The sequence below is a fragment of the Parambassis ranga genome, chromosome 4 (genome assembly GCF_900634625.1).
Source record: "Parambassis ranga chromosome 4, fParRan2.1, whole genome shotgun sequence".
Taxonomy (NCBI): Eukaryota; Metazoa; Chordata; class Actinopteri; family Ambassidae; genus Parambassis; species Parambassis ranga.
This window is the reverse complement of record NC_041025.1, coordinates 1,343,802-1,356,235: the sequence shown is the minus strand read 5'-3', so window position 1 is coordinate 1,356,235 and position 12,434 is coordinate 1,343,802. Positions and strand designations below refer to the sequence as shown.

General features: G+C 42.2%; 1 protein-coding gene across 3 annotated transcripts in view; it reads left to right on the top strand.

The window, feature by feature from the left end:
* The first annotated feature begins 61 nt into the window (after positions 1-61).
* Positions 62-12,434, top strand: part of ryk (receptor like tyrosine kinase) — a 33,199-nt gene continuing 20,826 nt past the window's right edge. For all 3 annotated transcript variants that reach the window (XM_028403202.1, XM_028403204.1, XM_028403201.1), the window contains exon 1: positions 62-695. In XM_028403202.1, the coding sequence (XP_028259003.1) occupies positions 479-695 (217 nt within the window). In that variant the 5' untranslated portion in view covers positions 62-478. The remainder of the gene's footprint in view (positions 696-12,434) is intronic.

Genomic DNA, 12,434 nt, shown 5'->3' with positions numbered 1-12,434 from the left:
GCAGCACTTCACCTCGGAGCAGTGAGCGCGCGCCCCCGCAGCCCCCCTTCCTGCTCCAGTGGAGAAGCGACGGGAGGAGACATGGAGGCGGCGCGCTGGGTGTGTTAGCTGCTGTAGGAAGCGTCCTTCGCTTTTGCCCACACTAATTAAAGTGTCTCGATGTGGCGATAGTCGACCTGTACTTTATGTGGCTGGAAAAGCTCGTAAATCCAGAAGCATTAAAGAGTGAACTGCAGCCTGACCGCGGACGGTTAGCGCGACCCGACCAAAGTTAGCCTGCTCCGGCTAACTTAGCTTGTTTCTGCTAGCAAGAAGGACAAAAAGCAGGCTTGTGAAAAGAGGAGTCGCGGATAAAAGTGACGCGGCGGCGTAAAGTACATAGTAATGTTGCCTCCCGGGATTAACTTCAGATACGGATGAGAAAGAAGTTGGCGACCGGGGAACAGCGACAACAACAGCGAGCCAGACGACCACTGCTATGTTGGGGTTGATTCACCGCTCTGGCAGCCCGTCTGAGTCCCGAGGTTGGCCACACTCGGTGCTGTGGAGGCTGGAGGGCTTCTTCTTCCTCCTGCTGCTGGAAGGGGCCGGCTGCCTGGCCAACCCGAGCAATCCTTCAGCCGTCAACAGCAATAACAACAACAACCCAAGTGTCAACATATACATGAGTGTGGAGGAGGTGAAAAAGCTTTTGGGTAAGAAGGCCTGCATGTAAAAACCAGCTGTTCCCAAACTTTGTAGCAGCGTGTGTTGTGTCTGTTGGTGTGTCCTTCACGTTTACACGTTTACTTCACCACAAACTGCAGTGAACTCCCGTGAAGTATAACATGTTCCTCTCATCAAGTAGCCATGTGGAACACACAGTGTGGGTCGTTTACAATCAGGGTCTGGCTGCTTTTTGGCCCGTCTGGACTCTTAAGTCCATTTATCAGGCTAATCTGTACACATTTCCAAAGGGCACTGATGTTTGCTACAAGTTTTTCCAGAGCAATATCTTAAACATTTACATCAACGTAGTTCAACAGCAGCAGACATTCAGAAATCATTTAAGTAAGAACACTGCCTTAAGGCTGTTTTTGATGATGCACAGAAAAGTTCAAGGAGAAAGTGACCATACATTTTAAAACCACAACAGAAGTGGGATGTTTGTGATGTTTGTAGGAAAGGTAAGAATGAAACGGTGTATTAGTACAGCTGTGTATGATGCAGCTAAAGATTGATACAGTTGTGTAAATCTGTAGGTAGAATAGTATTTTTATTTATTATTGATTGAGTCGTTGTGCCAAGGTCAAGGCAGTGTGTGGATGGGTCCTAAGCTGACTGAAGATGTGTTGAGTGTGCACTTTGAAACTAGTCATTTTAGATTTGAATCCCATTTCTCAGCCTAATGAAGGGGTAGAAGTGCAAGTGTCTAAGGTTTCTGTGGCGGGAGGAAGCCCACGTTACAGCTTTGCACGTTAACTGCTGCAGATAAGTGTTGTCATCTTGTAATCATGGCATCAGTGTTGTGGCATCAGGTGTGATTCAGTGGAAGTCAGCAAAAATAATCTTATTTCTGTTGTCACCTCATTTAAGAAGAAGTAACAGCTGCATCCAGGTTTTGAACAGGAAGGTGTGTTGGCTAACCTCCTGCTTTCTAAAAGGATGGCTACTGAATCCGCCTCTGTGCTGTTTAAAAAATGTTCCCCTCTCTAAACTGACTGGTGTTAGATCGTAGGCCGACTGTCTCTTTTGTTCCTCTTGTTCTCCATCACACTATAGTTAATTTTCTGTTGTCAGACAAGGGCTGCGGTTTGCCTAAAACTTCATCTGGCCGTATGGCGAAACCTCTTAAAGGTAGGGTAGGAGATTTCATTCTGATGCACTTTTTGTTAAATTAGTGTAACTTCTCTTTACAATCTGATAGCAACCAATTAGTTTTGCATTGAAATGAAGAATATGAATCATCTGTGGAAGCTATAAAACACTAAAGACATCAGCCAATCCTGCACGGAGTATTGGCTGGTTGTCACTCTCTTCCTGCTCTGCGTGCACCAGAGAGGTACGTCCATGATGGCCGAAGTCACAGACTGCTGGCTTCAGGTGATGCATGTCCATGTGATTGGAGGCGTGGCTTCGGGGTGAGCTCCGAGAGAAAGGGGCGTGTGTTTACTTTCTAAATCTGGCTGACTCTCACGCAGTTTTCAAAATCTCCCACCCTACCTTTAAGGTCTGTGGGGTTAAAAGTGTGTGTGTGGACAGAAGATTCTATGATACAGCTGACACTGGACAAATAAAACGTGATATTATTTCTTAAAATAAGAGAGGCATGGAATTAAATAGTGCATAACTTGAATCTGACTGACTATGCTTGTAACAACTTTGAAATTGGGCTCTAAGTTTAAGAAGAAATTATCAGGAATCAGGAATATATGCAAAGCACTGTAAGTGATTACCCAAGGGTGAGTCTTGGTTTGGCATCAAGGTCACCATTTTATATTTGACCATACCACAGTTTCACTGGTGGGTTTTTTATGTCATTTTTTTAGTAACTATATTTTTAATTGTTACGTTCATATTTAAATCTTTTCATGTCTAAATTTTTAATCACGCACAGGGATTGAACATCCTTTTTCATTAAATGTTACGTGTGAAAATGTGTTTCCATATCCCATTTAGTGCATCTTTCTTTTGAGGGCTAAAACCAACTCAAGTGAGAGTAAAGACTAGGGGTGGAACCAAATCCACGGTCGGTTCATATCGTGGTTCTGAGGTCACAGTTTTCGGTTCGGTTCAGTTTACAATGTTGAGTTTTTTTTCTACTTTTAACACTCTGGAAATATCATAGATGAGCACAATATATATCCTAATTATCCAACAATTACCATATTTAAGAATCAGTTCAGTGTTTCTGCTACCATTACCGTTATACTAGAAGGTCAAGGTTTTCCATATAGCGCCAGATCATAACAGAAGTCATTTAAGATCCTTTCTTATAGAACAGGTCTACACCTTGTTCTTTTATCAAACAAACTAAACAGCTCATGTTATTTATCTGATTTGCACGGCAGCATGTCATTTCTGTCTCTGCATGGTTGTGCGTTTACAATTCACCGCAGCTGTCTGCGCACAGAGGCACGATGCACTTACACACAGACACATGCACATGTATGTTGTTTTGCCCACCGTTGCTCATGACATGCTTAGTTGGATAGACTGAACTCTTATGACTACGCTAAGCAGTGCTAACAGTACTGATCCCTGTTTTTCTCTTTTTACTTTTGAAATATGTTATTTACATCCCGCTCTGTGAGCCTTGATGGGACCTGTGGCAGCTTTGCGCACGATTGGACGCAGAGTGGTGTCGGTCTCCTCTGCTCTGACTGCAGCTGAAACTGCTGCGTGAAGCTACCGTCAGACTGCCGCCTAAATGCGTTGGTGCGGGGGAGGAGCTCACGGTCACTGCTTGTGGAGAAGAGTAGCCTGCAGAACGATACGTGCTTTCATGTCAGTCTCCAAAAGTCACCAGAGAGAGTCACTAGTTGCTTTTGACAAAAAAGTGTGAAAAGTCACCAAATATAGTGACAGTTGCCAAGTTGGCAACACTCGTCTCTATGCTGTGGTAAAAATTCATTACTTGATGCTCATGTCCTGAACCGGACCGAAACATGTGTACCGAACGGTTCAGACTTTTTTTCCTGAACCGTCCCATGCCTAGTAAAGACCTTTTGCAAATTAGAGGTTTGGTGTTTTTATCTAACTTGTCATGGGACACTGTAATATATTAGAGCTGTTGTCATTATCAGTCACTCTTTTTTGAACCACAATGACATGGAATGGTTCTGATAAATGTGCTTTGTCTGTTGTCACAGTTCTGCCTATTTATGTTGTGATAAACTATTTATAACAGAAATCTGGATTTTAAAACATATAGTTTCAGATTGAAGAGCCCTTCATTATATCCTTATTGGGTAAAGAACAGTGTTTTGGTCAAGTGTAGCACATCAAGGCATTTCTTCATCACCTTAAAAGTTCTGAATTGTTACTTGAATGGGCTGTTTTTATGTGATATTAATGTTAGCTGCTTCACCAATTATCAAAATGTTTCATTGGAGCTGTCAAATCAGCAAGTTGTCTTTTACAGTAGGCTGGTATAATTGTGTCATGTGATGAGAAAGAAGTAATGTTTCTGTGGTTTCTGCTTCTATAGCAGATGAACTGTCTGTTGAAGATGGTTTGATTCTGATAACTTTACCAAACAGCCAGTCTCTCCAGGGATTGGTAAGGAACAGGAAAACTTTATGCCCGAATTGAAACAGGCTTTTGCACACAGTCGGTCTGTGGATGACAGGCAGGCAACATCCCTGATTGTTTCTACATATGACTAATGGCTAGTGAACTGGAATCCACATGCATTCCTACCCTCAGCTCCCATATCTGCTCAGTCTCAAGACCTGCATCCTACAGTTGAATTGTGTCACAGCTGTGCAGCCAAAATTCAATTACTGAAGCTGTATGTTACTCCAAGGATCGGATTCAGAATGCTAAGAATCCCTGCAACACACAAAACAAGTTGTGGCATGATTAAGACTAATGTGGTTCCCCTAAGTGTAAAGTTAATAAGTAAGTTAGGTAAGTTAAGTATTCAGTGAGTGAGTCGTCTTTTTTTTTTTAATAAACAAAAAACCAGTCATCACAATTTCCTAGAGCACAAGGTCTTGTTTTGTCTAACTGCAGAAAGACTCTTTATATTTCTTTTTGAAAAATGACTTATTAACTCCTCAGTTGATGGGTAGGATTTATACTGTTAAATACCAATTGTCAGCTTTTAAAGGGCCCAAAACAAAACATTTAAAACATTGTGACACTACTTGTTTGCTTAGTTGCTAACGAGGAGCTGCACACTTCTCACTAAGCATGAGAGCAACCTCAGATGACACAAGCTACTGGTTTCATAGGCCTCCATAGCTTGCTGGGTTTTTTTTAACTTTTTCTTGGCATTTAATGTATAACCATGACAAAGAATCAAACAAAAGTCCTTCATTTTCGGCCCCCTATACCATAACATTTTTGAACATAGTTTTCCATGCTAAGATCTCCAGTGGGCTGCGTCCATAATGCATTACACTGGAGAGTTCTTCTTGGTGGAAAGTAAGGAAGTAAGATTCTGTTTTCTTGTCTTAGCTTTGTGTGTCAGTGCCAGGCTTTTCCAAACTCCAGTCCCCAACTAAAATTAGAAGTGCGTAGACAAAAAAAGCAGCTTCCCATTAAAATCATGTTTCCAATACTCTTCCTGCTTGTGGCAAGAGGAAGCATGTTTAGTGCAACCTCAGTTGTTGACCGATGGTATTACAACCACCTCAGATGTTATGAACCTAAAAAAAATGTCATTGTTACTTCCAACAGAAACAGTTGTAGCGATGTGGTCATTTTTTTCCCACGTGCCCAATCGGGCCAGAGTTTGGTCTCTGTTTCTGGCATGGAAACATGAAAAATAACCTAAGTCTCATTAAAGATCAAAAATAAAAAAATAAAAAACATTTTGTTGAAGAGTCCAGTGCATGTCAGCCATCCAGCCCCTGTCCTTCCTCCTCCTGCTCTAAAAGGAGCCCAGGGCTTTTTGTTTTTAAAGCGTGTGAACAGTGAGGAGTGATTGACAGCAGTATTCATTTCCTTCATGCCACTTTCCAAGGATCCTGTGGCTGAATAGGGGAGCCCCTGCGTTCACATCTTTTGTCCAAGAACTGCTGCACTCACAGAAGGTTCTGTAAAGCTGTTTAATAAGTTCTTGCCCTTCTGTTAAGGTACAGAAATATACTGTCATGTTTTTTGTTCTTGTATGTTCCTTTGACAGTATTACTTCTAATTGTATTTGGATCAGTGTCATGCAGTGATTTAATTATGCCATTATGTTGGGGAAATGAAGAAATGTTAAGAGCAGTAAATGAAGTAAGATATTTTCAGAGCTGTCTTGTTTTCGCGGGAGTAGGTAATATGATGCGTAAGGAAATACACCTAAATTGTAAAAACACAAACATATTTGACCTTGTGTACACAGCCCTGTGTGCTTCTGTACTTATAAAGCTACCCATGTCATCCAAAAATAGAGGGGCAACATGGGGTGTGTTGAACTCTTAAATGACCCTTTAGTTGCATCCATATGAAAATATCCCGCCACAAACAGTTAATCATTTTTTAGTCCACCATTCGATATTTGGTGAGTAAACTAAGGAGCCCCCTTTGAGCAACAAATAACCATCAATGAGGTGCCTATAATGAGACAGCAGCAGGCAGTGTAGCTCAGATTCCTTCTCCTGCCTTCAACCTTGTCTGCCCTTGGGGTTCTGAACGAATAAAAGAGGACAACTGATGTATGGTCTCTTTGAAGTGAGTCAAAAAACCTGCGGAGCTTGTGACTTAATGGCATGTTCATCTTCAAGTTTAGGAAGCTTTCAGACATGGCTTCTTTTGCTTCTAGTGCTATCTGTAGAAGCTACACTAATTGTCTTTTAGAGAACATACAGTATGTATCTTTCTAATGCCATAGATCTTCTCCAGTTGCTAGGATTAATTCTAAAAGTGTTTGGACCAGGCTAAGCTATTTGCCAATGCCTAATCATTTCTCTGGCAAGTATGATGTGCGACTACCAGTGGAATGGCCTTAATCATTTCTAATATTTAAGTGCAGTTGTGACCGATGTTGAAGGCAATAAGAAAAAGAAATGCTAATATAGATTAGTGCTGATATATAAGAATAGGCCTAGTACATATATAAGGTCCAATATAAAAACTCAATGCAGAAAAAGACAATTCAGCTGCTAACTAGTTTGGGCAGCAGTGGCTCAGTGGTAGAGCAGGGTTGTCGATCCCAGCTCCTCCTCCCTAGTCCTTGCTGTGTGTCCTTGGGCAAGGCACTTTACCCACATTGCCTCCGGTGCACTCACTGGTGTATGACAGTGTATGAATGAATCAGTGGTGGTCGGAGAGGCCGTAGGCGCACCTTGGCAGCCACGTCTCCCCCTGGGGAGTCTGTAGTTTACCACTGCCACTCTGTGTGAATGAATAGGACTTAAATGACATATTGGTCCAAATTTTAAGAGGCTGCATGTGGAGGTGTCCTCTTTTCGTTACTTATCTATTGTTATATTATTTTTGAATAGTTTGAACTATCCAGCTAACAGTTTCTTTACACTTTATTTATGTTAAATGACAGTAAAGAGAGAACAGTAAAATGACCCCGTATTGCTGGCACAGGCAGCCCCCTTCAAATATATCACACGTTCTGCTTTTGTAGAAGTGTTAACATTCACAGTCCATCCTGCACCCTTCAGTAGCTGGCCCCAAAAGCAAGTCAGCCACAGGTAACCCTACAATAGCCTGGTTGGCGTGAACCAGCTAAGAAGCTGGGTTGTCTAGGTTACTATTACACTGTACTTTGCTCCTGGTCAATATAGTGTACTCCTGCAAGTGGATATCGTACTTCATCCTCTGTGACAGTGGACCAGCCACCTGCATATGCATGTGCACCTCCCCACACATAAACCACGCACCTTACCCTGAATCTATGGTGTTTTTGTACTCTTATCTTTTTACCTGCTTGCTGACAGACTCCTCAGCCCACACACATTTTACTGACTGTCCATTATCTTTTTTTCATCCACTCTTTGAAATCAGGTCTCTTCAATGTATAGATGTCTCTGATATGTCAGAACTTTTCCTCCAGCCTCCTATGCCTGTGGATTTGTTTAGAGTTTCCACTTGATAGAGTTTCACACAGGCCATCGTTTTTGCCTTCCTTGGTTAATGTGCCCAGTATCCTTTTGGTGAGAGGCTGGAGGGGGTGTTTATCTCCTGAGCACTCAGGGATGGAGGCTTTGGGAGGTATAGTGTCAACTCTGTGCACAAGAGGGTCTTTGTTAATATCTGTCCTGGACCTCACCACCTGGCCACTACCACCTTTTGTTCTCCTCTTTTAGAGCTTGCAACGTGATCCACAGCTTGCACGAGGACCATGCATGTTGACTTAACATCTTGTAGAGCCTTTAAAAGCATACTATTTTGTTTAGTGTTTGGATGACATATATAAAAGGGATTGGTTTATTTAGGTGAATAATTTCATGTGATCTCATCTAACATGGCAACAAAATATCAATGTATTAGGAGGAGTGATTAATCCTCTTTCCCATCCTTATGAGGAAGAAGTGTCGATGTGCCTTTAAATTGTACTGCAGTGAAGGTGCTCACTGTGGCCAGCAGCAGAGCTGATTGCACTGGGCAGCTATGAGGTATAATGTGTCAGTACTCTTGGAATGTCAGCTGTGTGTCCTGAACATCATCTCAAAAGAGGCAGGTCCACACATATTCAAATATGTGGACATTTGTTAAAAGAAAACCCCTAAGAGATGATGTTTACAGTGCAGGTAAGGCATCATTCCATACTACAGCCATCCATTATCAAACTAGTTCCAGTACTTTAAGCCTGTCATCATCATGAGGTTGATACTTGCGTTGTGTGCGTGTATTTCTCTGCCAGCATCTCTATGTGTTTATGAGGTGGGGATTTGCTGTAATGGCAGCCACAAAGGGTGACCACACATCAGAAACAGTTTTCCTTGTAAAGGTGTTTAATAGGCCTGTCGCGATAAGCAATAAATCAATTAATTGCACGATAACCTAAAATGGGCTCGATAAGTTTTCCGGCCGTGATAAATAACATTTGCAACCTTGTTTGTTTTCCTCTCTTTCTCTCTCTCTCTCTCTCTCTCTCCCTGCCAAAGAGACTGGATGACAAAAGGCGTCACTCTGGTGCGTCGTAGCGTTAATATGTCCTGCGGCTTCTGTCTTAAAATGTGTCAAATCAACAGGCAGGGCTCTAGACTAACTTTTTGCACTGGTTGCACTGGTGCGCCTAACTTTTTTTCTTAGGTGCACCAGCACAAAAATTAGGTGCACCGCATCACACTTAATCTGTATGTTTTTGTACGCATCAGTACATTTTGTACATATAAATAGGCTTAATAATCACATAACATCTTAAAATGAATTTGGACCTTGTATAATGAACACAGTTAAATAAAAAGTATTTTAAATACCGATAAAGTACTGATAGTACTCATTAAAATTATGGACAAACTAGCCAACCAGTCTGCCTGTCAGAAATCCATGATGAAGATTCAAAGTTCATACAGCACTCTTCAGTTCCCTGTTTGCTTTCTCTCTGTATTTTCTGACTGTTGCTCCTCACTTATCTATCTGCCAATGTGAATTAAAAATGATTAAAATTATATACACCATTATTTATTTAATAGTTGTGATTGAGATATATATTTTGTTTTCTTCAACACGTTTCTAATGCAGCTACAGTATCTCTTCTCTCATCTTCCTCACCTCTTCCTCTCTTCCTCTCTGTCTCCTCTCTTTCTAAAGCTGAGCTCCAGCTGACAGACTTTTCATTCTGTTACAGTTTTAGCTGTATGCAGATATCATCCTGGCAGACAATGCTCCACTATAGCAGGATAATAACAATACTTTTTAAATGGGCGTTCGTCATGTAACCGTGTTCTATAACTCCTTAAAACCAGCTGACTGCTGTCAGTCAGAGTGAGTCAGCCTTCATGGATGAACCTCACAGGTCAGATGACACTGTCCTCAGACCTGTTGTTCAGTCTGTTATAATGCTACGAGCACGTCACGCCCCCTCCCCGAACTTTGCCGGCTCGTTATCGTCAGTCATTGAGGTCAACAGCAAATTAGCAAAACCCGCATAGTAGCAACAACTCCTGCTCCTCCGCTGCATGTTCACCTGAACTGCGGTTTCTGCAGCGAAACGTCTTTAATACCTGTCGGTCTGTGTGCGCGCTGCGCGGTGCAGTGAGAGGGCCGTATGAGTTTTGCACACACTTTTCAAAAAGTCCGGGCTGAAACGAACTTTGTTCTTGTTCCCGATACCTCGGGGAACAGATCTCTCTGTTCTCGTGGAATATGGAACAAGCTTTAGCGCACAGCATCAGCTCTGCGCAGCATATGTCCGTGTTCTTCTTCTTCTGGATTTCCTGTGGTCTCTGCTGACCGCAGCAGACACGTTTTCAAAGATACACACACACGCAGGGCCCCGCCCTTCACGGTCTCTGATTGGTTTAGACCACGATATGAGCCTGATGTGTGTCTGTTGTTGGACCACGGGGAGACTTTTAAGAGTTGCGGAGAATGTATCTCCCTCTTACAGCTGGTCGTACCGGTGCGACCTCTGATATTTTTTGGTTGCACCTTTGAGAAATTAGGTCGCATTTGCGACCAAAATGGTCGCACTCTAGAGCCCTGACAGGTAGTTCTTATTTTTTAACTCATTGTGTGACGTTCACGGGATGTTCTGTGCAGACCTCTGTCAGCTCCCTGTCTGTGTTGCCACGGTGCGTCACAGCGCTGCAGGGCTTGGACGTTGGTTACAGCAACACAGAGAGCTCTGAAGCTGCACAACACCGGTTCAACACTTCGACACAATTCACCACAAGACTAAACGTGCGTATACAACCAGCTATCAGAGAGAGTCCGCGTTGTACGAGTGAAGTTCTCTGCCTTTCTACTGGGGACACTCGCGGCAGCGCCACCCATTCTAGTTCCCTTGTGCCATCTCTGCTATCAATTTATTTTATGTGGTTTCTGTCTACATGGTGGCGTTTTTAAAATCCACTGCAGCTGTCTGCACAGCTCCTAACAGGGACTTTTTTTAGCTGTATTGTTTGCGTGATCAAATGACATCGGACAATACGATCATATATTCCCTTATGCTTTGTTAGCATAAACGTATGTGCCATATCAGGTGGATGTGGGATTGACCAATGTGGCATTTTTTGTGAGGACATGTTGAGTAATTTTGTCATCAATTAACGAAACAATGTACAGCATTAGCATTTTGTTTTGTCTACTCACATAAATTCTTGTTCCCTTTGCAAAAGTATGTCTAATCAGCAAACTTTTATTACAATAGCTTAGGCTAAAAATATCTAATTGACTGGACTACTGACTGATTGACACAGCAGAGGACCTAGCTTTGCCTAAATGTTAAATGTTTGATCCACTTTCATACCCACTTGCCTCATGGTTTTAATCATTTTACTCAGTGCTGCTCTCTTTACACTCTCATACTTGAGTCTCTGAGGGCTGAAGTCATTATGGCACAAGTAACAGGTTTTTATGAGAGTGCCTTTCGCTTTTTCCCCCTAATAATAGAAACAAGCACTGAAAAGTTATTTAAAGGTTCCTGTTTGCACTTGTGTTTTCCTGCTTGGCTGTGCATGTGTCACGACGTATGCAGCCTGTTTCAGTTGCTCTGTGCTGTTCTCCTTTGTTCCTACTTTCCTTTCCTACTCAACCCCCCTGGGATTGATACAAGTAATTCTGATTCTGAATCAGATTCTGATAATACTGTCACTTACTTAAGGTATTCTAAATGTTGCAGTTTCAACCAGCTATTTGAATATGTGGTGATGATCTTATCATCTGCAGCTACATCCACTCTGTTTATCTGCCGGGCCTAGCAGGGCCCAAGCCAGAGTTTTAGAAATGCTGAGGTCCAAAAATTGATCTCCACTACAAGAAATATAAATGTACTAAAATGATCACATATCGTCCTAAAATGAATTTCTACCATGTGTAATGAACACAACTCATAGTAGTCATACAAATTATGAGCAAACTAGTCAACAAGTCTGCATGTTAGAAATCCATACTGAAGATAATATCATTCTTCATTTCCTTTCTCTTTCTCTCGCTCCTCGATTATCTCATCTGCCCATGTGTGTTAAAAATACAGAGATATTATTAATAAAATATTTGTGATTGAGATTTATATTTTGTTTTCTTCAACACATTTCTAATGTACAGTATTCTCTTCATCCTCTCACCCCCCCTTCCTCCTGTGCCTTCTCTATTTCTAAAGCTGAGCTTCAGCTGATAGAACCTTTTCATTCGTTTCATTCATTTTCAATGGTTAGCTTCACCGCACAGAAATTCCTATAAACATCCTGTAAATGAGTAAAAGGCAGACTACTGTGCGCTATAGCTGTCTGGAATTAGCGACCTGTCGGCCTATCGGCTCAGCTGCAAGCACACGTTCCATGAACGAGCGCATCACCTATGCTCGGGATGCAAAGTGTGGACAAACTGGAGGTGGAAGAGAACTGTCAGGAGAGGGACAGAACAGCTATCATTATATTTGTAATGTGACGTCAGGACACAAGGCTAACTAATTGTATATTTTTTCACATATAGGTCAGTATAAGTCGCATACCCAGCCAAAGGATGAAAAAAAGTGTAAGAGCCATGTTTGAGTAATTGTAAATAGGCATCAGAGGCATTAGGGGGCGCTAAAGGGGTGGCGCCCGTGGCAGTGCCACAGGCTGCCACAGGTGATTTAAGTGGGCAAAGCATCCGGTGCTGATGAATGGGGAAGCAAA